At 38.1% G+C, this 24,997-nt stretch overlaps 1 protein-coding gene across 2 annotated transcripts in view; it reads left to right on the plus strand.

Moving 5' to 3' along the window:
• Positions 1-24,997, plus strand: part of prkcaa (protein kinase C, alpha, a) — a 102,491-nt gene that overhangs the window by 33,571 nt on the left and 43,923 nt on the right. For both annotated transcript variants that reach the window (XM_088419134.1, XM_088419133.1), the window contains exons 3-5: positions 6,405-6,487; positions 20,953-21,064; positions 22,382-22,510. In XM_088419134.1, the coding sequence (XP_088275260.1) occupies positions 6,405-6,487; positions 20,953-21,064; positions 22,382-22,510 (324 nt within the window). The remainder of the gene's footprint in view (positions 1-6,404; positions 6,488-20,952; positions 21,065-22,381; positions 22,511-24,997) is intronic.

Here is a 24,997-nt window from a genome sequence, read left to right on the forward strand (position 1 = left end):
AAACGCAATTTCGATTCCTTTGTATGTTAAGCACATGTGAAGAAATTGACAATAAACTTGACTTTGACTTTGATACCTAACTTTTTGGCGATTTACTATTTAATTTTCATGGAAGCATGTTGACTGTCAACAAACGCCATAGGAATTTTCCATTTTGAAATGTTCCTTAACTTTAGTATCAGCATGAAAAAGCCCTGTCCTCTGGGAAAGTGGCCATCTTGGCTCTCATTTCTGTGTTGTTTGGCAAGATGGGCAGCTTCATTGTTGTTTCTTTTGGTGGCGTCTGGACCACCGGGCAGGTTCATTCCCTTAAATTTTATGGCTGACATGTCCTGTAGCTATCATACAGATGTCACTCTAAGACGCTTTCAAGCATCACATTCATTTTCAACCACCTTAGGTGCTAAATCCTGGAAATGTCAGATATTTTGACACAGTGAGTTTAGTGGGAATGATACTTTTACAGTTGTTGATTTTTGTCAAAATTTTAGCAGGGATCATTTGATAATTTTAGTAATTCATGTGACGGCTTACCATTTAATCGTTGAGGTTCATCTGCTTTAGCTTTTGACTGAAAATGTAGTGTTTGATAACAACAGCATGGAAGTAAAATGCAAACAACCTTTCTAAGCTGTTTGAGCTGCCCCCATGGGACAACAAATGTTCACATCAGTGCTCTTTTCAACAACCATCACGGGGCCTGTTAAAAGGACAAATTCTTCCTGATTACTATTTTATTCTACTGCTGGTTAGGTGGTCCAGAAAGACGTTAATTCCTTTATATCCAAACTGCTCGACTTTCATCCATCCAGACTGTAAACACTCATATTGATTGCCTTTAAACCGTCAGTGCAGATGAATGGTTAATAATTTCCAAAGTATTCCACACAATTCCCCTTTATACATTGATCTAACAGTAACCTAATATGTTGATATTTAACAGACAAAATAATCAAGTGAATGTGTTTGAAAAGAAAATGTATACAATTAGACATATTACAGTCTGCAAGATGGATTTGTACTGCAGTACTTCTCAATCTCAATTCAACATACTCAGAGCTTTTCTTCTTTCGCTCAGAAAAGCCTGTGAATTAAATTTTTTGGGCTGGATTGCAAATTTTAGCTATAGTTTGCCGATTTTTCCACCCCTTCTCTGTCAAAAAAATATTTTAATTTCTGCACACTGAGCTAGTTGTCAGGGTGGCTCATATGTATATTTTCTAAGGTGCCCTACTGGCATTGCAAAGATGTCTTTGCCATTTCGGATAATTCACTTTAATAAGCAACATTTTCCCATTGCATACATTGTCTTTGTTTCTCAGTCTGATCTCAGTTGATCTTGCACTGGTGGGCTTAGCACAATGACCAAAAACCAATCAGTTAATATTCATTTCTTACAATGAAAAGGTTGCGCCGATAGGTTTTAATTCTGTAAAACAATGTTTATAATGACTTCTATTTTTCTGGACATTAGATTAAATCGGCCGTAACAGCAACCTGGATTCAGAAGAAAATGTTGAAGTGTGTGTACAAGATAAGACAATGCTTAATTTAGTGTAAGTGAAGATATGCATTTTCTCCAGGCACATAAAAGAAACTAGGCTGAATTAAATTCCGTCTTATCATTTTCCCCAAGGTTTCGCCCTGCAATAACGTTGTTTATGCAAATTAACATGCTTTTATGTCTTTTCAAAATTACCCTCCCTATGGTCTTGGTGACTTTAATGCCTGGGAAATATTATTATTGTCATATAAAACATTCAGCTTTGTATTAGTGTCCTCCAGTTGTTATTCATTGTAAATATTTAAACGCAGGTTTAATTACTTTGTTTTTATAAGCCTGCTCCTCCTATTCTCCCATGGCACTGTATATAAAACTGAAAAATGATACTACATGATGTTAAACATGACGATAGCACACGAACAATTGTGAGGTTTTTTTTGTTAAGTAAACAAATAAAAGGCGCACATAAGTAACAGTTAAAATCCAGTGTTAGAGAGTTTGTTTAGTGACTGCATAGTTGGTTTAATAGTGTCTACAGCTGCTCCAGGAATTTTGTTTATCTTTTCTATCTTTGGAAGAGACAAGTTCCTGTTCATAAATCAATTCTATTATGTTTTCTGGGCCTATTAAATTCATTCACACTCAAATTGAAATGTTGCAATGGCAGTACGCCTAAGAAAATTTAGTTTGACGAATTGATGCTGGTGTGCACACATATTAGAAAGGCCTTTTCAGTCCTAATTTATTAGCACTGTTTGTAATGCTTAGATTTGGACAACTATTATTTCCTGTCGCTCTGAGTTACAGTTTTGATTAAGAAGCAAGCAGGAAAATCTGGACTGTAAACAACCGTAAAGATAGCCTGGGGCATATAATATTATTTTGTATGTTTTTAAAGTCACTGATCCTATATTACTGCTGTCATTGCCAGACCACTTTTCAGTTCAATAACATAGCCTCAGGTTCATTGCAAACCAAGATCCTCGGTTTCTTCCAATAACTTCAGTATGACTTGTTGCCCTGGAAACTACGTTTTCTTTGTCCCAGTTTGCCTTTTTAGCATTTAGTCTTTCAAACATTGTTAAAGATTGGTCCAAATATACTGTAGGCTGTGTTGTTCTTACGAAACCTTTAACCTTTTAGTTGATCGCTGGCAAACATTTCTCTCCATATGATTGAATCACTTGTTTGTTCTCAAGGTCTAGTATCTCAGTGATTAAATTTTCAACACCAGAAAGCCTCAATGTCAAACTAAAACCTTCACCAGAAAACATAATGCGGTATCACAAGCCACGCACAAAAACCCAGAGAACAACTGTACTTTGTACTTTCCACCTGAAATTTTTTCTCCGAATAGTGGCGTTCACGCTGCATCTCTGACAGATGTTATTTTCAGAGGCTAACGTGGGCATAAATAGAGATGACCGCATTAAATTTGATGACAACTGGCCATGAATTTTGAACATTAGGCCATGTTAATTTGTATCATGGTGCTAACCAAAACAAAATTACCTCCTGAAGTACGGAGAAAAATAAGCAGTCTGACCCCAGGGCTGATGTCACATTCACACAATTTATGCTAACAGAGGTTGCTCGTTGTTGGTGCTTTACTTATAGTACTTTCGTGAACTTTTACAACGTCGGCCGGAACCTCAAAAAGACTGGCGAACGGCACTAGATAATGATGTTTAGAAACAAAGGTTTTGCATGAGTTTCATGGCTGGTGTTCCATGACTGACACAACAGACAAACAACGTCTGTTTCGGTGATTGGCAACCCATGGCTCTTTCATCCTTATGTTAGGGCTCTCAGTGGTTTGGGAAACTAAATAATGTTTGGTCCAGATCGACTATGTGGATGCCATAACAAGCAACACATTTGAGTTTCAGTCAATGTAGTTTGCGTGATCGGGTGATTGGGCGACATTTCTGCCATCAACGTGCTGCTATCATAGATAAGTTGATCTCAGATTACTAAAAATATGTAACTAACCAAACAGTAACAAAAAATGTTCATGCAATCACTGCTTTGCTTATTTTTTCTTTGCTCCAAGTCGAAACTTAAGGAAATTACTCCAATGAACCCTTTAGCTAAGGAAGCAAGTAGTAATAGGATGGAGTTAGGGCATTTTAAAGCAGGGTTGTCTATTCTATGTTATAGTAAAAATCGATAATATTGATTTTCAAACTGTCATTTGACTCTCACCTGCTTTATAATCAATTTTGCCTTGAGGAACAAAGAATTTGGTCAGTGGCAAATACCGCAAAATCCCCTAATAAACCTGGTGACATTTCCACAACTTCTATTTTCTCCCAATATCCTACTTCAAATGTCTTTGAATTAAGGTAAGCAAATAATTGCTCCTTTGACAAAACAAGTACACGACAGGACATTCTGTCAATGCTATTCCAATTAAGGTAGCTTGAACAAGATGCTGCTTCTCAATGAAGGATCAGAGGTGTTGTACGCATTGAACTGCTTGACATTTCAAATCGCAGAACAAGACCACTGGGACACCAGATCACATGCGGCCAAGTCTTAATTAGAAACCCAAAGGTACTATAGATGGCTTCTGCCTGCCTCTATCCTCTGGTGTCCATTTTCTTCATAGATCGAAAAGCATTTGTCCGTATTGTAATTGCTCATACCAACACACATTTTTCATCAATATTTTCGGTACAGAAAATATTATATTGCATCCTCATTTATTGTTTGGTCAACAGAATCCAAATCTATACGGGAGGCCAAAATTCTAGCCTGCCGTACAAACCACACACACACACACCTATCTTCAAACACAACCTGACATTCCGTGTGGCCCGTCGTGATGTGTATTATATTAAGACATTGGCAATATTATCAGATGATCTTGGATGAATTATGCTGCTACTGAATCATTGAGATGCATGATGTCTGGTTTGTGCGTTGGTGCTGAGGATTTATTACCCATGGTTCCATGTTGATAATTGACTGATAGCTCTGACGAGGCGCTGAGCGGGATAACTTGTGGTGGTGTAATATGCCTATTTGGAGGCTGCACTGGTTTCCCTTCATTAATGGCAAACTTCACCCTCTTTAGTAACTACAGAACAAAACCGCTCTTTACATAAGGGTAATGCTGTCAACAGTAGCACACTTTTTTCCCTCAAACTTCTGATTGTTGCTGTACTGAGTGCTGCTTGTGATTTCTTTTTCATGAAATCTACACTGGCAGGGAAGTATACTTCTATACTGTATTTGGCAAATATGTACAAATGCAGGCACAAAGATGAGATAATAACTGTAATAACTTGCAGGCGCGCTTGATGCAGTACCAACTTTTGTCAAATGTTCGGATTTCTCTTTTGCAAGGCCATGCCGCATTCCAATTTATTTTATTTTATTTTTTTTGGAAAATGAATGAAAGTAAAAACCACCTGTGTGAAGTGGAAATATAAATAAGACAAGTGCTGTGTGGGACATATTTTTCACCCACACAGCTCTACTGTGAAAGCATTCCTTATGTACAGTGTGTGCTGCCTACTGTGAAACATATGGGGGCATCTTGTAATATTCCTCAAAATATGGTCAATGTACAGCACATGTTTGTCACAGAATGACAGCTGTACAGCAGCATTGCTTGACAGTGTTTAGTCTTGCTTTCTAATAAGGCTTCAGTGTAAAGGGAGGAAGGTCATATGAGGCATCTAAAGCCCTCAAATAAAATAAAGCGTCGCTTTCCCATCACTTTTCTCTGCGGATGAATCCGTTGCCCAAGTGTTGAACAAAAATTGCGACAAAATGCTTTGAAAAAGCATCACTGTGTGAAAGGAGCACAAACCACTTAGGCAGTGCACTCAGACTTATTCATTGCCAAATGAAGACTATAGAAACCATAGGCGGTTTCATTCGTGTCAATCTTGCAACCATCAAGTGGGAGGTTAGCTGCCTGATAAACGCGAACTGAAGCAAGGATGTGTCATTATGCTGCACAATCGAACACTTCTTCGAACTAGAATGCAAGAGGCTTTTGTAAAAATAAGAAATTAATCCACTGTAATTTGTAGAAAATGTATTTTAACAGTGTTGGGCAAGTTACTTACGAACTGTAATGTATTATTTATTACTTATTACTGTCATTTCAAAGTAATTTGTTACATTACAATGTCACCGCTCAAAATGGTTTATCAAATTACTAGTCCTGTTTAGCGGTGGACACCTCCTTAGGTGTCGCGCACAAAGTGCACCTAACGATAACTGTATATTTTTCTTGTCTTTATCTCTGACGAACTGAAAGTGATGGGCACAAGTCCATCTTGTTAACGGACTTTTCTTCTCCGCTCTCGCTATGTTTTTGGGAAATTGGGGGGGGGGGGTCTTTCAGGCTAAAAATGCACTGTAATGCACTGTCATTTGTAACGAGTACAATATAACTTTTTTGTGTAATATATTACACTACACCCAACTCTGATAATTAATTGATTTATTCACCAAGGGGGTTATATGTTGTCAAATGGCAACTGCCAATGAGGCACATGGCGACACCCCACACACACACACAGACATACACCTCTTCTCCCATCTCGTGACCCCCATCACACTATGAACAACCAGAACAACCCTCTGAGCACATGTGTGCCAAGCATCCATTTGTTCATGTATTTGAGTGTGGTCTGCAGGCTACCAAGCGTCAACTCCAAGCAGTGGCACCACACTGTGTGATAAGAGCAGTGGCAGAACTATGCCATCTGGAGACTCTTGATCCAGTTGAGACCAGATTTCATTCACCCCTTCAATAACTGTCTCTGTGCTGTCAACAATGACAAAAATTTCATCTGTTTTTACAATATTATTTGCCCATCAGTCAGTATAGCTCTTTTACATCAGTTCCATCATTCTGCTCTCCTCTTCTTTTTTGCAGTTTGCTGTTTTGTGGTCCATAAGAGGTGCCATGAATTTGTCACATTTTCCTGCCCTGGAGCAGATAAGGGGCCAGACACAGATGTAAGTAACTCACCTGCACAGTAGTATATGTCTTATATGATTGTGTGCGGGGGTGAAAAAAACATCAAAGAAGCATTCTTCCTTAGGGGCACCATTAGCCCTTAAGGAGGAATGTTTTTTTTTTTTAATTCACTGTTTACTACAAATAATATTTGATCCTTTCTATATAGCAGCAATATATAGTAAACTGCAGAACAAATAAAAATTCACATTATCAAAAAAGGTTGTTTGTAAGACCATTTAGAGTTCGTTAAGCATGTGTGTGATTGACTGCAAGCATTAATAGGTGTATAATTCAATTAATTTATTATCAATGTTCCATTGAGGTTCCTGGGTGCTGCCATTAGGAAATGGGATTGAAATATTCTACTTGGTGCTTCACTGCTGCCACACAGTCCAGGAAGAGTAGATTATGCGCTGCCGATAATGCAGGTTGTGGTTTCAAAACATGCTCAAAACCTTTTGAGCTTGCTCTCAGAACAGTGATGGAGTTCAAGGTTTAACTCTAACTAATAACTCTAATCCAGCAGGCTTTAGGGGGAAAAAAGATTGGCAGATTAGGCTGCCATTAGTGAGGATGAGGCTCGGGGACATAACAAGTAAAATGCTGACAAAACCAGTATATTCACATGTATCTTACCTGTATTAAAAGTATTTACTCAACAATAACAGCTAGAGGTTTTTTTAAAAAATGTATTTACTTTTACTTCTTCTCTTTGCATTGTATATATAAAAACAAGAAATAAAAGTTAACTATACGGATGTAGCACTTCACAAAATCCACTGTTGGGTTCATGTCACTTTTCTGCTAACTGCTTGCCAAGTGTGTGGAACTCTGCATGTCTACTTGGTGGCCTTGATGCGTATATTGCCGTATAGCCTTTCAGCGTTATCCAAGTCCAATTTGGCCTCTGTAACCGGAGACAAGGCAGACTTGTGCCGTTCAAGATCATCGACCGGGACTCTTAAAATAGAGAGTTACAAAGATGACATCGAAGCCCGAGCAGCCCAAAATACTTTGAGCAGGGCCAGTTTATGATTCAAACAGTTAGGAGCGTCCGAAGAGGTTACTTGATTTGGAGCCGAATAAAACGTTGGAAATAGGGTGGATTTACTGTTTCAGCTCTCGTATACCCAATTTTACTTACCCATTGTTTGCTATTCCGTGTGGACATGACAAGCATAAATAATCTGCAGTTGCATAAACTGTTCCAATCTGATCAGTCACAACAATAGAAAACTACTAAATAATAAGATTACTTATTACATTCAAAAAGAGTTTATAAATAGCAAAAACGTAGCTGTGGTTGTAGTCTTGTTAGGCGTGGCTGTCCGGCGAAGATGACTACTGTTGACTTGTTTGGTAGGTACACACACCGGTAGGTGTTTAAAAAATAAATAAATAAATAAATAAAACAAGGCCTAATGTGCCTTCAATAAAACATCAGCACCACAGTGAAATATGGAGACTATAATGTGGAACTGTATTGATTGAAAAATGAGTTCCCAGCATTATCTAGACATTTTGCAGAATATCTGAAGAGGGTTATTTGTCAACTGAAATTTAACAGAGGTAGAACCATCACTTACGGTAGTCAATTATTTTTTTGATTAGCCGACTAATTACTTGCCTCGAGTGGTCACTCTAGTAGTAAACACAATCGTGTTTTACTATTGTGTTGGTGCAGTACTCGAACAATCCGTGTGTGTCGGTGTTATGTTGAAAATATGTTGATGTTGCTCTTAATTCTAAACGTGCTGATGTGCTCAATCTGTTTTGAGGGTGGGTTGGTGCTGCTCTTGCTTCTAAAGATGCGTTCAGTTGTTCAGATGTTGCTGTAAGCTGGCAGTTTGAAGACTTTTTTTTTAAATAAAAACAAAAAAATTACTGTAAATATTTCCATGTACTATCTCTCTGTATAAATGTCTGATGGTATAACCTGCGGCTTGTAGTCCTGTACGGCCTTTATATGACAAAAAAATAGATTTTCTGTTTACTCCATAATTGCTTTCATGAAACTACTCATATTTTACATTTTGTCATTACTGAACAAGGAGTTTATCTGCAGGAGAGAAAAAATTCATACTAGCCCATGCTTTGGAGCAGCAGAGTGTTAGATGAGACTCACACATGACTTCAGACTGGCCTCTTGCTTCACTTTATGGCTTCATAACTGTGAAATGGCCAAGTGCCTAATCTTTATCTTCCAAAGATGCATGGACATGCAATCACTTGCACCAAAGAAGTACTCCATTTCTTTCTAATATACATTTATATGCTTCTTAGTAGTGTTGTTGCCATGGGCAACCGCACATATTACATGGCATGTTGCCTTCCAGGCAAGCAGTCCAAGAAGAAAGTCCCATAGCAAGTAAATATCCTCAAGTTCTGTGGTTTCTAGCCTACCTGCATTGAATGACTCACATGGATGTTTTATAACCCTCCTCCTGGAAAAGAATGAACTTTTTTTGAGAGGCAAACACAAAATCGTTTTGGCCACCACTCAGCTTACGCGGGTAGATGCGATGAGACTTTTCAAGATGACCGTGAGTGCCTTTAAAGCCTCACTGTACTTTTAAGGAAACTGGAAGCTGCGCGCAACAAAATCTGCATATTTATGAGTATTTCCGCACATAATTGGCTCCTTAATTTTACTCATTGGTGTTGCTAATTTTGGATCGGTTAATTTTTCATTAGACTTTCATTTACATAGTAAAATTCTGTAAGTGAAACCGGTAATAGCTGTGTCATCTACGTAAACAGTGTTACATCATAACATTTTCCATCGCACATGCCAACATGGGTCAATGCAGCTTTTCCATCCATCAATTTTCTATACCACTTGTCCTCGTTAAAGTTGCAGTCAAGCTTTGGCCCATCTGAGCTGACTTTGCCTAAGAGAGATGCCGGGTTCTCACTGGACTGGTCACCAGTATATCTACCAATTCACACATTCACTAGTTTGTGCTCATAATATGTTTAATAAGTTACCTTACCTTATCTGGTTGGAGGGGTTTGTGTGTTCCAGTGACCCTCGGAGCTAAGTTGTGAAGGGCTTTATGTTCCTAGTAGGGTCACCCATTATAAACAGGTCCTAGATGAGGTTCCAGACTAGGCTTACCTATTATAATAATAAAAAAAAAAAAAAAAAAAAGGAACGAGTTTTCCTTTGTCCTGACGTGGGTCACAAAAAATACAAACTACATCTGTCTCTTTCTAAAAGTGACTCGAGCAGCATTACAACACCACCGATGGCTTAAGCTTGTATTTGCTAAAGTCATTTATTTAACAACGTGTTGCACTTGTTGACTCCAAGGTGCAATGGGAGCAACAACAGCAACACGAGTGACTTCAGTGTTTCACAGGATAGAAGCATCAATAATGTAGGCGCTTCCCCTTTCACCACAAAGCTCTGCAGATGAAACTGAAGGCTTTGCTGTGCTTGTGTTTGTGCGGGTGTGTTGGCTGCTGCATCATTGATGTCCACTTAACCAGCAGTCTACTGTGTATGACCCGGGGAAATCCACACCGATTTGTCCTTTTCACATCTCTCTCTCTCTCTCTCTCTCTCTCTCTCTCTCTCTCTCTCTCTCTCTCTCTCTCTCTCTCTCCCTCTCTCATGCGCACGCACTTGTTCTCACTCTCTCGCATTTTCACACTCTCTGTCAAGGGAATTGGCAATACACAGATAACACCAGAAGCATGGATGGTCAAACTCAAAAGAAAAGAATAAGTTTACAAATGTCTTGTCTAGTGAAATCAAACCTCAGTTTACGCAACATAATTTACAGTTTAATTGAGAAGTGATCTTTAATATTTCAATGTTTTAATCACTTTGGAGGGAACAGTTTTGCCAGACCAGTTTTGTCAGTACATTTGCATAAAAACTGTGGTGAAAAAGCTGGGAGCAGACACAGTGCTATTACAAGGAGCCTGCTTGGAAATAGAAAACCAGATTAGACGTAGGACTAAATGACATCATGTGCGCCACAGGCATGGTCGCTTGTCACAGGCAATAGAAGCTGTCATCAATAGTGCGCTTCCTTCAAGCAAGGGGAAGGTGTTGGCTATCTTCTTAAAACAGACTAATGACACCCCACAGTGATGTTCATCATTTCAGGTGGCGTGTGGCAGTGCAGACCAGAAAATACACAAACTTGCATCTCTTACGTGACATGTGCGTACTAGAATGAAAACTACTGACTAGCACTACTTGTAGATTAAGGTTATCATACCTATTCTATACCATAGTGGAACTTGGTACACTTACAGTGTGTGCTATACTCCAAAAATCTGAATACAACCACATGATTTTCATGATTATATAGCCTGAATTTGTATGTTGGGATCTGCCATAGTAACTAACTTCCACTATTACAGTCTTCAAGACAGACAGTAAACAGAGTAAACAATTATTGAACAGAGTTCGCAAATATAAATAATTTCCCATGTGAATACTTTTTCCTTGCCATAGGGCACAGTGATATTTACAAGAAAGAAATATGCAACTACTGTATATTTATTTGCAAACCTAAATGTTCAATCCATTTCTTCAAAAAATGTGTCTATGTTATATGTATTATTAAATATTAAAACTTTTCTTACCTTGGCCAAATGTTGACGCAACATGTTTTTTTTTTTTAATTTGTTAAATTTGTAACTTTTTCTGACAAATTATACACAAGAAACATTGCGATAAATGTTTTACATCAAATTATTTACAGTCTCTATAATTATATATGTATGTGCAATATTCTAAATGTTTATTGATGAAATTATCAGTGACTATAGTCTTGGTTTTTATTATTCAGTCTAACACCAGTTAAAAATGGTGACCTTTCAATGTGCCATTTCCACTCTGGAAATACCAAGAGAACAAATACACAGGAAAATAAACTCCCTCTGTTTATTCAAGTTTTGAATCATATTGTCCTTAAATATGAATTCGTTGGCTTAACTCCATGCTTTTGACAATAGTTGCAGCTTTAACTTTATTTTACCCTCGTTATTAGAAAGTATTTTAGAAAAGAAGAAAACATCTTTTCTTCAATTTAGAACAATTTAATTGTTCAAGAACAAGAACAAGAACAATTTAATGTCACTGGAGTTGTATTAAGAGACACAAACATCTCACTGGAGTTGTGTTAAGAGACACAAACAACAGCAAACAACAAATTAAAGTGAAGATACCCTCATTAAAATTGATATGTTACTCATTTCAAATTTAACAATGCTTCCATAATAATTTGTGTTATTGTCTACTTGCCAAATCCCTTTATTCACACCATTTATAAATAAAAAGAAGATCATAATTTTGTCAACCCATGTGAGAATTAATTCACTGTTTATTGCATAATCTGATACACTGATCCTCAAATTGGGGTACTTGAAGGCACTTCTTATGTTAATGGTTTGTGCAGGTATCAGTACATGTCACTGAATGCCTTTTGGTACCATGGAAGAAACAATATGGGTTTTTCTTTCCACTTAAAAGAAAATTAATTGGAAGATGCAGCAAGTTATTGCTAAATTGTTATATAGTGACTCCTTTGCTAAGCGTTGTATACTTAGATTTTGTTGTGTATTATATGGATGCACATTGTTGACACAATGTTCCTGCCAGAAACAAAACGGATGGTGTGACATGATGCTGTACTTGCTGAGTGAAATAGCACTACAAATGTATTTCAGACATTTAATCAATGAGACAGAGATGGCATAGCACTCTGTTTTATGTACTTTACTTTCTTCATCAAAAAATATTTTATGCCAGTTAAAGGGTATTTGGCTGAAAAAAAAAAATCACCGGGTTTAAATCATTGAATCGTCATCAAACTCTGAAAACAAGGGCCGTTAATTGAGCCCTGAGCATTGGTGATGTCATTTTCACTCGACAGCAAGTGACAAAATGGCCATCCCCTGAGATGGATTAAAAACAGTTGGATTTTTCTGCTTAATTCATATTCCACAACGCAATATTAATGAGAATGTCCTGGATAAATGATAGTATTTTTTCCCCCTTGCCTACCTCTTTAATACGCTAATTATTCTACAGACATTTGACATAGCTGAAGCGTTGTGCAAAACAAAACCATTTAGATTGAAGTAGCACTGAGAGAAGGAATATCAGTCGTGCTGACAGCTGGCTCATCATGATGAGAAAGACTCCCCAAAACCTTTTCCAACTCATCTTGTTTTAATTGTTATGCAGCCGAAAGATGGTCTGTGCCTGCTCAACCTTTTTATTCTGTCACTTGGCATCTGGCACATAACCTAATGACCCAACTGGGACTACAAGTTACTTGCTAGTTACTGTGCTCGAAGGAAAAAAAAAAGGAACGTGGAGCAGAAACTGATGTTATACAGTAATATATGCGCTCTTGTTTATTGCAGGTTTATTTTTCTTTTGCCTCAGAAAAAAAACAAACTTGTGTTTGATTAGAATGTGGACTTACTATGCAGCATTTCACTCACTGCATGTTTCCCCATTTCAAAGACTTGATGAACTCGCTTGACCTGTTGAGTGACACACTGACTGAATCGTGTTGCATGTCGCTATCAGCCACATGGGACTCATATACACACCAAATCTTGCTTTTAGCCAATCATCAATATGTTAACAAAAAAAAGAAACAAAAAGATTCCCCCATTACATACTTGAGCTTTCTTTTGAGAGCAGTCGTTGTCCAACACTGAAAACTATGATTGCAACAGGAAACATTAGAAGTGTGCCAAAAAATATGTATTCACATCAAAATCAATTCTCATTTACTGTGATTTGGAATCAATGTAAAATGTCCCAAAATAGATCTTATAGATAAAAAAGACAAATCCTTTAGACTTCTGTTTAATTACGCTGGATGCACACTACGATGGAAAAATCAACAAATATCTTCTCACACTCCAAGAAGCTAATCTTCAAAATAAACACATGAAATAATAAGTGAGCGTCAATGTAATTGCCATTTCATGCTTTTATTTTGGTTGGCCTTTTCAGTGGTGGTTTCTACCAGCTAGCTTTCCTTGCGACTGCTTTTATTGCCATCACAGCATGTCTCTACCATCAACACGCCATCATAAAAAAAATAAAAAATCCCTTTCAGTCGTTGATTAAGGATACCAAGAAACCACAGTCATTATATAATATAGTACAAGTCTCCTGCATTAGTGCCAGCCACTAACTATGTGGTGCATTCAAATGCCGTCGAGCATCACAAACTCAAAAAAAGGCTCCATCCATGAATTAATTTTTAATAACTGCAAAAATCAAAAACTATGCAGACTTTCTATTGCTTTATAAAAGAAAACATCTATTAAGAAGAACGATAGAGAGAAACTACTTTAAATATTTGATGTAATTACAATAAATGATCCATCAAGTCACAACCCTAACCCAATGCCTATTGGCTTCCAACTTTCATTCTCGTGGCCCATGTGTCAATAAACCAAAATCAAGAATAGAGTAGCAGTTGGGACCACAACGTTCTGTTTTGTGAAAAAAAGGCACTTTCCTTACAGTTTAACACTTAATCAATTAAAACAAACATTAATTAATAAATATATTAAAAATAGCACTTTCAATATTTCTATTCGTCATTCTGTGCTGCAAAGCAGACTTAAGTAGATTACGATTTTTTTTTTTTGCACATTGATGGATTGAATTAGAAATCATTGGCAGTGAAATTATTTTGAAACAATCTTTTTGAATCGGAAATTCATTTTAAATCAAAATGTAGATCCAAAAATCTGAATCGAGCCTCCCTCTGTTCTCATTATGCTTTCACACACAACCCAAATCATCCATCCGGCTTCTCCACTACTTGTTGTCATTAGAGTGCCAGAACCTCACATTTACGCCCCTGGATAATTTTAAGTCTTCAATGAACCTAACATGCACGATTGAGGATGATATCGGGGGGGCGTATGCAAGCCCGAGCAACTGGACTCTGAGGCCGAACATCAACTGGTCCACCACGCCGCCATATTAGGTTTAATGAATACTAAATAGTAAGTGTCATAGAGTTTTTACGTGTTTGCTGATGGACGGGGATCCCCCCGCCCACAGCGATGTTTCCTTTCCTTAACTGAACTGACATCTCCAGCTTCTCCGTCACCCCGACTGAACGAAATGAGCGATATTGTTATGAATGAAATAACGAGCTGGGCCAAAGCGCGGTTCAAATGTCACCTATCATTTAGTGCAATGCTTGCAGATAAATGTTAACAGCTAGCACACAGGAAGGAAAACCCCCTGTGAGCTGCAGTGGCAACCTGCCCACCCTCTCAGCACTCATCAGCTTAGTGAAAGGCCAAGAGGAATGAGGGTGGTGATTTATGGGCTAAAAATAGTAACCCTGTCTAGCCTAACACCTCCAGTTGAGATAGATGATAACTCCAGTTTGTTCTCTACTGACTAACCTTTTAAACTTTAGTTCCGCTTGTCTTAGTTCATGAAAGCGAGCATTAGCAACCAGCCAGTACTTGAGCTCCATTATTCCTAGGAGTATGATAAATGCCGCTCGGATCTTTTTCATATGCATATGTCTGTAATTGAAAGGGGACTTGAGAAAAATGTGATTTATGTGACATGAAGTGTAGGTGAAAAGCTCTGAATAATGACAGAGCCTTGTGGCAAAGTGACACTTACAATCTTGTCACAGTGTTATCAAATGCTGCATGGATTAGCATGTACAACATAACAATTTCAACTGGTAGCAATGTCCACATCCTTCAAGACCAAACCTATTAATTTGTGTTTTCTTTAGTGGACATTTATTGTTGTGTTATATCTTCTGACTCATTTGAGCTTCTCAACTATATCTTAATGTGCTCCTGTCACCTCTCCTTCAAATGTCACCGCATAGAAGATAAGTGCAGTGAAAGAGAAAAGGGTAAATCGGATGGGAATTTGAGGCTCAGAATGATCAAAAGATAAAGGCAATAAAGAGACAATGAGTGTGTTTCATCTCACTCACAGACATGCTGCAAATGGCACACTAGGTGGTTCTCTTTTGACTCTGCGGGACACAGGCAGGTGATCATCTAGTTCATTCTCCGGGACTCAGCACAGTCCAGTAGACTTCATTAAATGAGCTACATTCTGCAGTAGACCAGAGATTTACTGTAACTGTAAAAAAAAAAAACACTCTTAGCAGCGTTTATGTTCAAGTTACATTATGCGACGATGCAAAATGTGCTATTTTTTATGAGTTTTCAAGACCTTTTGACACACTAAAACAGTGTGTAATAGGACAGATAGATGCTTCACTGCAGATATTCTTGGCAATGGAGAACCTTTACATATTCAAATTGAAGTGTCTACTCCAATAAATCAAAATATCTTTTTATTTACTCCACATTTAAAGCTTGGACTGAGTTCTTGATATAAAAAAAAATATGCACTGAAGGACTGAATCATTTGAACATCTAAGTTTCCCTCTGGTGGCTTTGATTACTCAGGCGAACAAGCCGAAAGAATGTTGCTTCAGACAAACATGTTTCATTTTACATTATTTCTGAGGAAAAAAAACATCCCCTGCTCAGCATTACTCTGCTAAGCCTTTTATGAACAAAGCTGTCCAAAGTCTTGCTTGCTAATGAAGCTGGGTTGGCGAGTGTGGCTAATTAGCCTGTATTAGAAGGATGACCCCTTTGCCTCCAATTAATCACAACCTCCTGCAATCTTTTGATTAGTGCTTTTTATGATCTTTGCCTGTACATGCCCATTTAGATGGGATTAACACAAACAATGATATATGAAGCTATAGGTGCTCCTCAAGTAAGTTACCCTTTGGACCTTTTCTGCAGTTCAGATTGTGCTGACTAAATGATTACAGGTTGTTTTTTCATTAACATCTGTACCATCAACAGTTAATCAAGGAGTATCATTTTGCACACTTAATTTTCAAGAATAACACAGTGTAGCCGAATTTGAAAAAAACAAATGGATGGATGGAAGTTACGCTTTCAAGTTTTCAGCTCGAAACCGTTAAAATCGTCTATCAATCGTCAGTGGTTGTTCTTGTTTTTTAAAAGAATGAATGTTTTGAAAAAAACAAGCACAAGCAGAATAAAAGTGCTAAGACTCAATTGTGATGAACAACAACCTGAAAAATCATGTGGGCACAGTTTATCCAGGGAGCCCTTGGCCTTCATCATCACTACTATTAAAGGTCAAGCATCTTCTAGACTGCCTTGTACCAGCCATGGGCTGTTTTGCCGTTAACGTCCTTATGTTGAGCCAAGTGATTAAGTTGCTTATTCCTCACAGCACTGCTGCTGTTGTAGGCCAGCGCCACCTAGTCGTACTTGAATTTCCGGTGAGGCTGTAATTGGAGAGAGATGCTGGAGGGGCTGAGATCCTGTGCTAGCCAACAGAGAAGATGTGTTAATGGACAACTCTGTGTGTGCAGTGATGTGTAATCATTTATCTTCATTTAGACTTCAGGTTTCATTTTGTGCGCATCACACCTTCCTCCTAGACGATCTTTAAATAGACACTCGCAAATTATTCCGGCTTTTCACACCTGTCACGTCGCCTGATGTGAATTCATTTAGCTATTACTGTCATGAAACTGATTCATTTATTAATATTATTAGTAATAATGAATTGCTAATTAAGAAATTGTCATGTAATGGTCCTAAATTTTACGGAGTGACCTTCAAAGTGGATCATGCCATTTAGGAGTTGGTCTGGGAAATATACCCCACTTTCAATGTTGCTTGGAGAAGGAACGTGCGATGTAAAGAGGCAAGTTTGTTGTAACTTTTTTTGTGATGCGACCACTTTTATTTTAGGGCATGTACAGATTAACCGCCATTGATCAAGGATGGGAAGAACACGTTCCACAAAAGAAGGGCGCTTGTGTGATTCAAACACCCAACTGTCCGAACTGGAATTTAATGAAACATTCATCCCATGCGCATTTTTTTTTTACCAAACAGATGCAAATGCAAGTGTGCTTAATGTGCACAACCATGCAACACTTAACTCGTTCAATACCAGATAATTGAACTCATCACAAAAACGACATAACTCTTCCTTGGCGCTGAATGTTTTGATTCCAATAGAATACTGAAGTTCGTCTTGGCATTTAATGATTTAATATACACTAATACTGTATATTCTAAATATGCATACATATACCGTATTTTTCTATAAGGTGCACTGGATTATAAGGCGCACCCTCAATTAATGACATATTTTAAAACTTTTTTCATATAGAAGGTGCACCGGATTATAAGGCGCACCCTCAAGTAATGACATATTTATTTAAAACTTTTTCAATCAAAATATAATAATACTCAAAGTAATAACAATAATAACTCGAAACTCTCAAATGCATAATAACTCAATGTCAATATGACCAACCTTGTTCAAATGTAAACACACAAAAGAAACAGGTAAAGCTTACTTTATCACTTCATTACCCATCTACCAATCCCAATCTCAATACTGATCCATATATAAAGCGCACCTGATTATAAGGCGCACCATCAGCTTTTTAAAAAAATTAAGGCTTTTAGGTGTGCCTTATAGTGCGGAAAATACGGTACATACTGTATATACTATACATAAACTTTTATAGACTGTAATACAATACACCTTCCTGTTGCCTGTCAATAAGGTGTCAGTCAGGTGTCAGTCTTCAAAGAGTGAGTAGTTGTACATTATCGTTATACATTGATCTTTGTTTTATTTGAATATTTAATCTCTGTTTTTATACTCTCTGTCATTGATCAATTGGCAAATTATGGCATTGCCTGCACACACCGACGCTACATAAAAATGTGAAATATCTGCCGGGCCGATGCAGCTGATCAGATCTGTGTTAAGTCTAGTTTCAACCATCAAAAGCTGTTTGGACTGTTGATTGGAAAAAAAAAAAACGCTCCATCTGTTGATCTGCCGCTCTCACTTGTTTTCGCCTTAGTGGAAAGAACAAAGCAGGAGGGGGGTGGTGGTGAGGTGACAAGAGGATAGTCCTTCAGGATCAGCTGTGTGGAGGTGGGCATGACTAAATGCAGCTGGCATGTCCCCCCTCCCCCTTTCTGCACTGTCTGTCAACCCCAGCTTGCTGTTATCCTTGCACGCTGCGGTCTTCCTGCTAATTGGACAATGTGCAGTGTTACAGAGTGCACAAAAAGATATTTTGTGTGTGCAAAAAGCAAGCAGCTTTGCACTCCGAAATTCAGACTTCCAACATTGAACTGTTTGCAACAACAGTAAGATTTGGTACTTCACACACACATGCACGCACGCACACACACACCACACCTTATTGCTTTGTGGAGGAAATCAATCATGGGCATGAACATATTAGGATGGATGGGAGGAATGTAATATATTCTCCCGATTTTTCCACAATTTGACTGCATCCAAAAATGCGCTCTGATTCAGTATCAACTCATTTTTCATTTCTTAAAAACAACTACAATGTTTCCTCGCTACTTCACGCTTGGTTGACTTTTCTGCCCTTGGTGCTTCAGCCTTTTTCCCCATTAAAAAAAAAAAAAAAACATGCTATATTGCAGACAAGTTGACTGTAATTTCACATGCCACTGGCACTCCTCGGATCGACCGAGAATGGACCTTGTAGCTGCCTAAGCAATATAACAACAAAGCAGAGTTTACACTCAAAAATCAATTTATTACAAGAGCATTTTGTTCTGGCCTCACCGTATTTTTCTGGCCTCGTGTGTGAGGTGGAGACTCCTTGCTGGAGCCAACAGCTTGGGCAACACTGGCCAGGCAATCCATCAATCAGCTCACAGGCATTCCTACAAGACACCTGATTGGCTCCCGACACAAAATATACATGAGCGTTATGCAGCCTCTTAGCTCCTATGAGGTCAATAATTTTCTGCTCTCTTCATCTTGACGAGCAGAATGGGCATGTTTCATGCTTGACTGCCCTCTCTAATTTGAAAACCTAAAATAGAGTTACTATAGATATATTACAGCGACTGTTAATATGTATTCAGTCGCTTACGACTGACTCCTACTGGTTAGAATGGGAACACCTAAAACCGAGCCACTATACTATACGGTATATTCTTTGCAATAATTGACCCTTGCTTTGTTTTTGTCCCTTAATTGGAAATGATCCCAAAGTTGTGATAGCCCATGCTTTTTAGGGAGTCTTTCTCCCTTATAACCCCAAATAAGGGCTGCTTTCTCATAAGCTACTACATGCTAAACATTATATGTATGTATATTATATATATAATCAAGATTTTCTTTAAAATATTAAGTCACACGTTCATTAGAATTTCCTATTCTAATAACGGCTTATTTTGCAGTTTTTTTTTTTTTTTTATCTTTACATGCTAAGGTCACACGCAACACTTGTAAGTTTGTGTTTAATAAAACCTAGTAAACAAAAAAATAACAACAAATCCAGTGTGTTGTAACCGTCAAGAAAAAACTGTCCATATTTACCAGCTCTTGTTGCCATGGTAGCTTTTATAATTTAGGCTAAGCTTGTTACAAGCAGCTTAGCAGGATCTCTTTGATGTATCATTTCCGGTATGCGTGCAAATGTGAACATTTGAAAAAAATGTAAATACTAATTTTGACATTACAACACAAAATTCATAGTTTAAAATGCAGGTTACTTTGACGCAACATCCAATTGACTCCCCAAAATCTGCACAATACACACATTTCTGAATTTGTGTTGATAGAATTAGAAAGTTGAAACACGTTGCCAGCATTTTGCTTCACATTCAGCCATGAACTTCATACTATGGAAATGGTTCTCTACTTTGAAACCCGTTCAGAAGTAACACGAGCAGAGACTGAGTGAGCCGCTGTTGCATCAGTCCAGATGCCAGTGTCAAACTCCCTGACAAGGCAAATGCCTTCATTGATCACAGTCATGCCCTACACCCATATACTGCCAGCTCTGACAGAGATGAATAACACTTTCCTATTTACTCATGATTTATAGGTCTTTGCTGAAACTCTCTTCATCCATTACGCATTGGACCTTTCAATTCCCAAGGTTCTGAGGCAAATTAGAGCATCTCTCTTTGCACATTGATATTCAACATTTTTTGTGAGTCATAGGATGGGTTTACCTGGGAGTGCTGTTGCAAAGAAATGAGAGTAAACAGCCTCAATAGTTTTCAATGTAATTCAACTTTGCAATAGTTGGACTCATCTAGGTGAGATGGTACTGGCAAGTGTACTGGTTCAGCATCATTGCTCCAGCACTGGGAGCACAGGATTTGGTCCCTCTTTTTTTTTTTTTTTTTGGGTGGGGGGGGGGGTACAGCATAACCATATTTTCTGATGCAAAGTTGGCATATCAGTTTAGTTCCATCTGACGTATTTACACATATACTATATAAATATGTACTGTATAAACCCACGCACACGCACAAACACACACACTCGTATAAAAACACCTCATCCTATTTATTATTTTTTTGTCTTTTTCTCTGTCGTTAATTTCTTCAGGATCCCAGAACAAAACATAAATTTAAGATCCACACGTTTGGAAGCCCAACCTTCTGTGACCACTGTGGCTCTCTGCTGTACGGCCTCATCCACCAGGGCATGAAGTGTGACAGTAAGTGTTTCGTGTGCAGCCCAGCACACTTATTTCAACACGAAACAAAATGAACATGCACTGCTCCAATATGCTGTTTGTACTTTCAATGTGGTCATTACTTGTATTAAGATTGTATTATATACTGTGATCATTTACATTCTACTATTTGATGGTATAACGGTTAAGCCACTGGTCCAGTGCATCAAATTTCAACATACTACAGTAAATGTATGAAACCTGTTTTGCAATGCATTTCAAAATGATTGGGCCATACTAGTGGCAGGCGTTGAGGTTCAGACCTGGGCCTTTTGGGGGTATATAGTAGTAAAATGTGCCAAAAAAATATACAAAAAAGTGCTATATAACTCTGGCTAAAGTCACACTGCAGTGCATGTTACTGAACTGTTACTAACAACAACTTTGCAGATATACCGACGATTGTTAGTCTCTTCTTCACAAGCAGTCCCTCCCACACGCACGGAGCACATATTTTGACATACTGTAGTATAGGTCAGCTTTGTACAAATGATAGTCTAGACGCATTACTTTCGCATTACAAGCGACTAGAAGCTGAGCAGATATGACACATGCTGTGAAACAAAGACCAGAGTTGGAAATATATGTATTTTCATCTTTAAGTAGGTTGTAAATGCAGGTCTTTATTTCAGATAGTATTTGGGCCTGTGGAGAAAACCTTGAAGGCCCTGACTGCGTAATACAATGGCAAAAACTGATTTATTACCAACTCTTGCTGTTGCCATGGTAATCAAAATTTGGGTTACGTATGTTAACAAGGACCTCTTTGCATTAGCTTTTTGATGTTTTTTTTTGCCCTTTGGGATGTATACAAGTTTGGCAGCTTTGGCAAGAATAACACAACTTTTTTTGCAAAGCAATCCTGAGTTTTTGCTGACTTAAACTGTTTTTGGCAAAACTCCCAAAATCCAATCACTATACCATTTAATGCCTCTTGAAACTGAGTTTAATTGTTTTTGCAAAAGACAAATCTATTGTTTTGGGTCTTACCAGCTATATTTCATATAATCAATAGTCAATGGATGTGGGAAAAAAAGGAAAAGAAAAGGCATTGTCCAACAGATGAAAATGCAGTTTGATTAAAATGGTTAATTAATTATGGTAAAGTAGTACAAGTAAAGTATTTTGCAGCTCAACATGAGAAAGATCAACACTACATTTAGGCTTGCCAGAGCCATCAAAAACCCATAATGAAAGATTGCTATCTTGCATTACTGCAGGAGAACACTACTTAATGTCAATGCATTATAAGCTAAGAGATGTTGTTCAAGGACTTAACATTTTCTCTCTTGTCCCCAGCATGCGATATGAACGTGCACAAGCAGTGCGTCATGAATGTGCCCAGTCTATGCGGGACGGACCACACTGAAAGAAGGGGACGCCTTTTCCTCAAGTGTGAGGTCAGCGGTGAGAAGCTGCAGGTCACGGGTAGGTCGACTTGTCATTTGCTTAATGAGTACACTGACGCTTGAGTGCACTTGTCTGAGCGAGAACATGCCGCCTATTGGCCTGTTTCCGCTCTGACTTTGGATCAGATTTAACACTAAGGCCATCTCATTTCATACGGAAAGTCACCCTCAATCCTCTGATAACATTAACCCGAATTAAAACCTTTCTGGCCATTTAGTCCGCCCGTTTATTATGCAGTCAATCTTACTGCTAACAACTCAGCTGACTCTGCTCCTATCAGCCGTTAGTATGGCATCATGGCCATTTCACATTTATACCAGATCAATAACCCTCTCCTGTGGAAACTATTGTAAGAAACAGCAACACTCTTAGAAAGGAAATCCTGCCATGAATAGTCCAGAAGTGCTTTTTTTTTCAAACTGTCACGAGTCACGACCTGCACTGTGCTAGCAAGATGTTCACATATTTTTGCACCGGAGTCCGAGTCCCCCGATTTGGGGGATCTGTCGATACAGAGGGCCGATTTAATAAAACATTAAAACATATTAAGGAGAGAAAAAAAAGTGTATCCAAATGGTCTTTTTAAGTGTTTTTTTTCTTTTATTTAACAAAAATGTACAACAACTTTTTAAAAAGCCTGTGAAGCAGTGGGTTAAGAGCCTAAAACATTGTTGCTATGCTGTATGTAAAAAAACATTATTTTTTATGAGGAGATATCTGTATACTGGTCTTGCCCTTTAAAAGGAAAAAGAATAAATGAATAAATCAAATCAAATGACATTTTTACATCCCTTGCCTTTCCCCCCTTATTCCGATCAGCTGAAAATGACATTATCGGTCCCGATTTCACATGATCAGGATCTGGACTGCCCTAATTTTATCGGTGAAATTACACAACCAAGTGATTTTTGTCTTACTAACTACAGAAACACTGTCATGTCAAAGCCAAAGGCTGAGGTGGGCTGCACAGGCACATAAACACACAACTGTTACGTGGTAGCAGGCGGGAGCAGAGCCAGAAAAAAAAAAACACACACTGTATGAACTTTACCCATCTGCCAACAAGCAAAAAGAACATCAAACAGGTCGTTCACTGGAATTCTGAATCCTCTTGCTCTAGGTCCTACTCTGGTTCAAGTATACAGTATAAAGCTGTATAGTATATTCTTTCTCTGGTTTTATCCCACCCCCCCTCGGTTTTCCTCAAGATTCATCAGTTACCGTGGTAACACACAACAAAGAGACTCATTTTGGCAACCCCGCAATGAGGGCACAAGAGTTGACTTCTGGCTCGGTTGAATGAGACAGAACAGTCCATCAAAAGCAGCTATTCTGCTCTCTTTAAAGAACATGATCGGTGGACTATTATTCTGGATGCTCTGTGTATTTTAACGGAATAATTTAACAGATAGATTTTACAGTCCACACTGCAAAGAAATGAAGTCTCCTTTAAGGGCAGATTTCTTTTTTATGGCCACAGACACCAACAAATGTTTTTTTTTTTTTTTACTTGTACCCTCCATTCTGATTGAAACCATCAATGGGCAGATTTGTCATCCACTTGAAGCAAATTGGTGGCTTTCTCTAAATTGACTCTTCCTTTTTTCTGTCAGAAATAATGGCACTGTAATTACCTGAATTTCGGGTGCCCATTTGTGTGAGCAAAACATCTATTGAAACAAAAAAACAACAGTCGCTGCTTAAATGTGACAATCCACTTGACACATGTACTGGTATTATTCAGCGTTAGTTAGGGCGTAACGGTTCATTCTTTCTCAGTCTGTGGCAGTGTAAATGTGAGCAGAAGCTTTTTCATTTGTTGAAGTATAACAAAAGTAAGTCCATCTACACGGGCCAGCCCAGTACCGTCAATTATATGATCTCAGCTTTCTGAGTCTGATCATGTGATGCAAGGACAATTATGTTGATCGTGTTCTTTTCCAGTCAGGTTGCTACAGTTATAAATCGTATATCTGGGGATTCCTATGATTTGCTGCAATGCATTTACTTTTGTTGTTGTCCTGTGCTTCCTTGGTCTTTTTCATTCCAACCTCTAATTGCAATCGGTAGTTTTAATTAATTAGTGGTTTCAAGAGGTATTTTTTCCTGACTTGGTGACTATCAAGAAAGGATGAATGGGCTTACCTCTAATTAAAGTGGTAACGATTTGTTGAACAGCACAATGAAGCAACATTTTTGTTTGCCCACTTTGCAACTAAAGATCTCCAGCATTTCAAATGTATCAGCCAGTATTTGTGTCATAATGCAATACAGTACATCCAATACACACTCAATACATTTGTGCCATCATTGCGGCAAAAGTACTCACACTTTGTACTAGTAATAAACAGGTAAAAGCAGAAGTAATGATTTGATAAGTAAAAGTAAAGTAAAGGTAAACCCTTGAGTACTTAATTGTAACCACTTTAGTACAACGCGTAAGTCCATTCCACTTTCTCCCTCACCATTGTGGTGGAAGAACCGTAAAGCAGAGAATGAATTTTG

This window comes from Hippichthys cyanospilos, chromosome 7 (genome assembly GCF_059441005.1).
Source record: "Hippichthys cyanospilos isolate Australia breed blue-spotted pipefish chromosome 7, RoL_Hcya_1.0, whole genome shotgun sequence".
Classification (NCBI taxonomy): domain Eukaryota; kingdom Metazoa; phylum Chordata; class Actinopteri; order Syngnathiformes; family Syngnathidae; genus Hippichthys; species Hippichthys cyanospilos.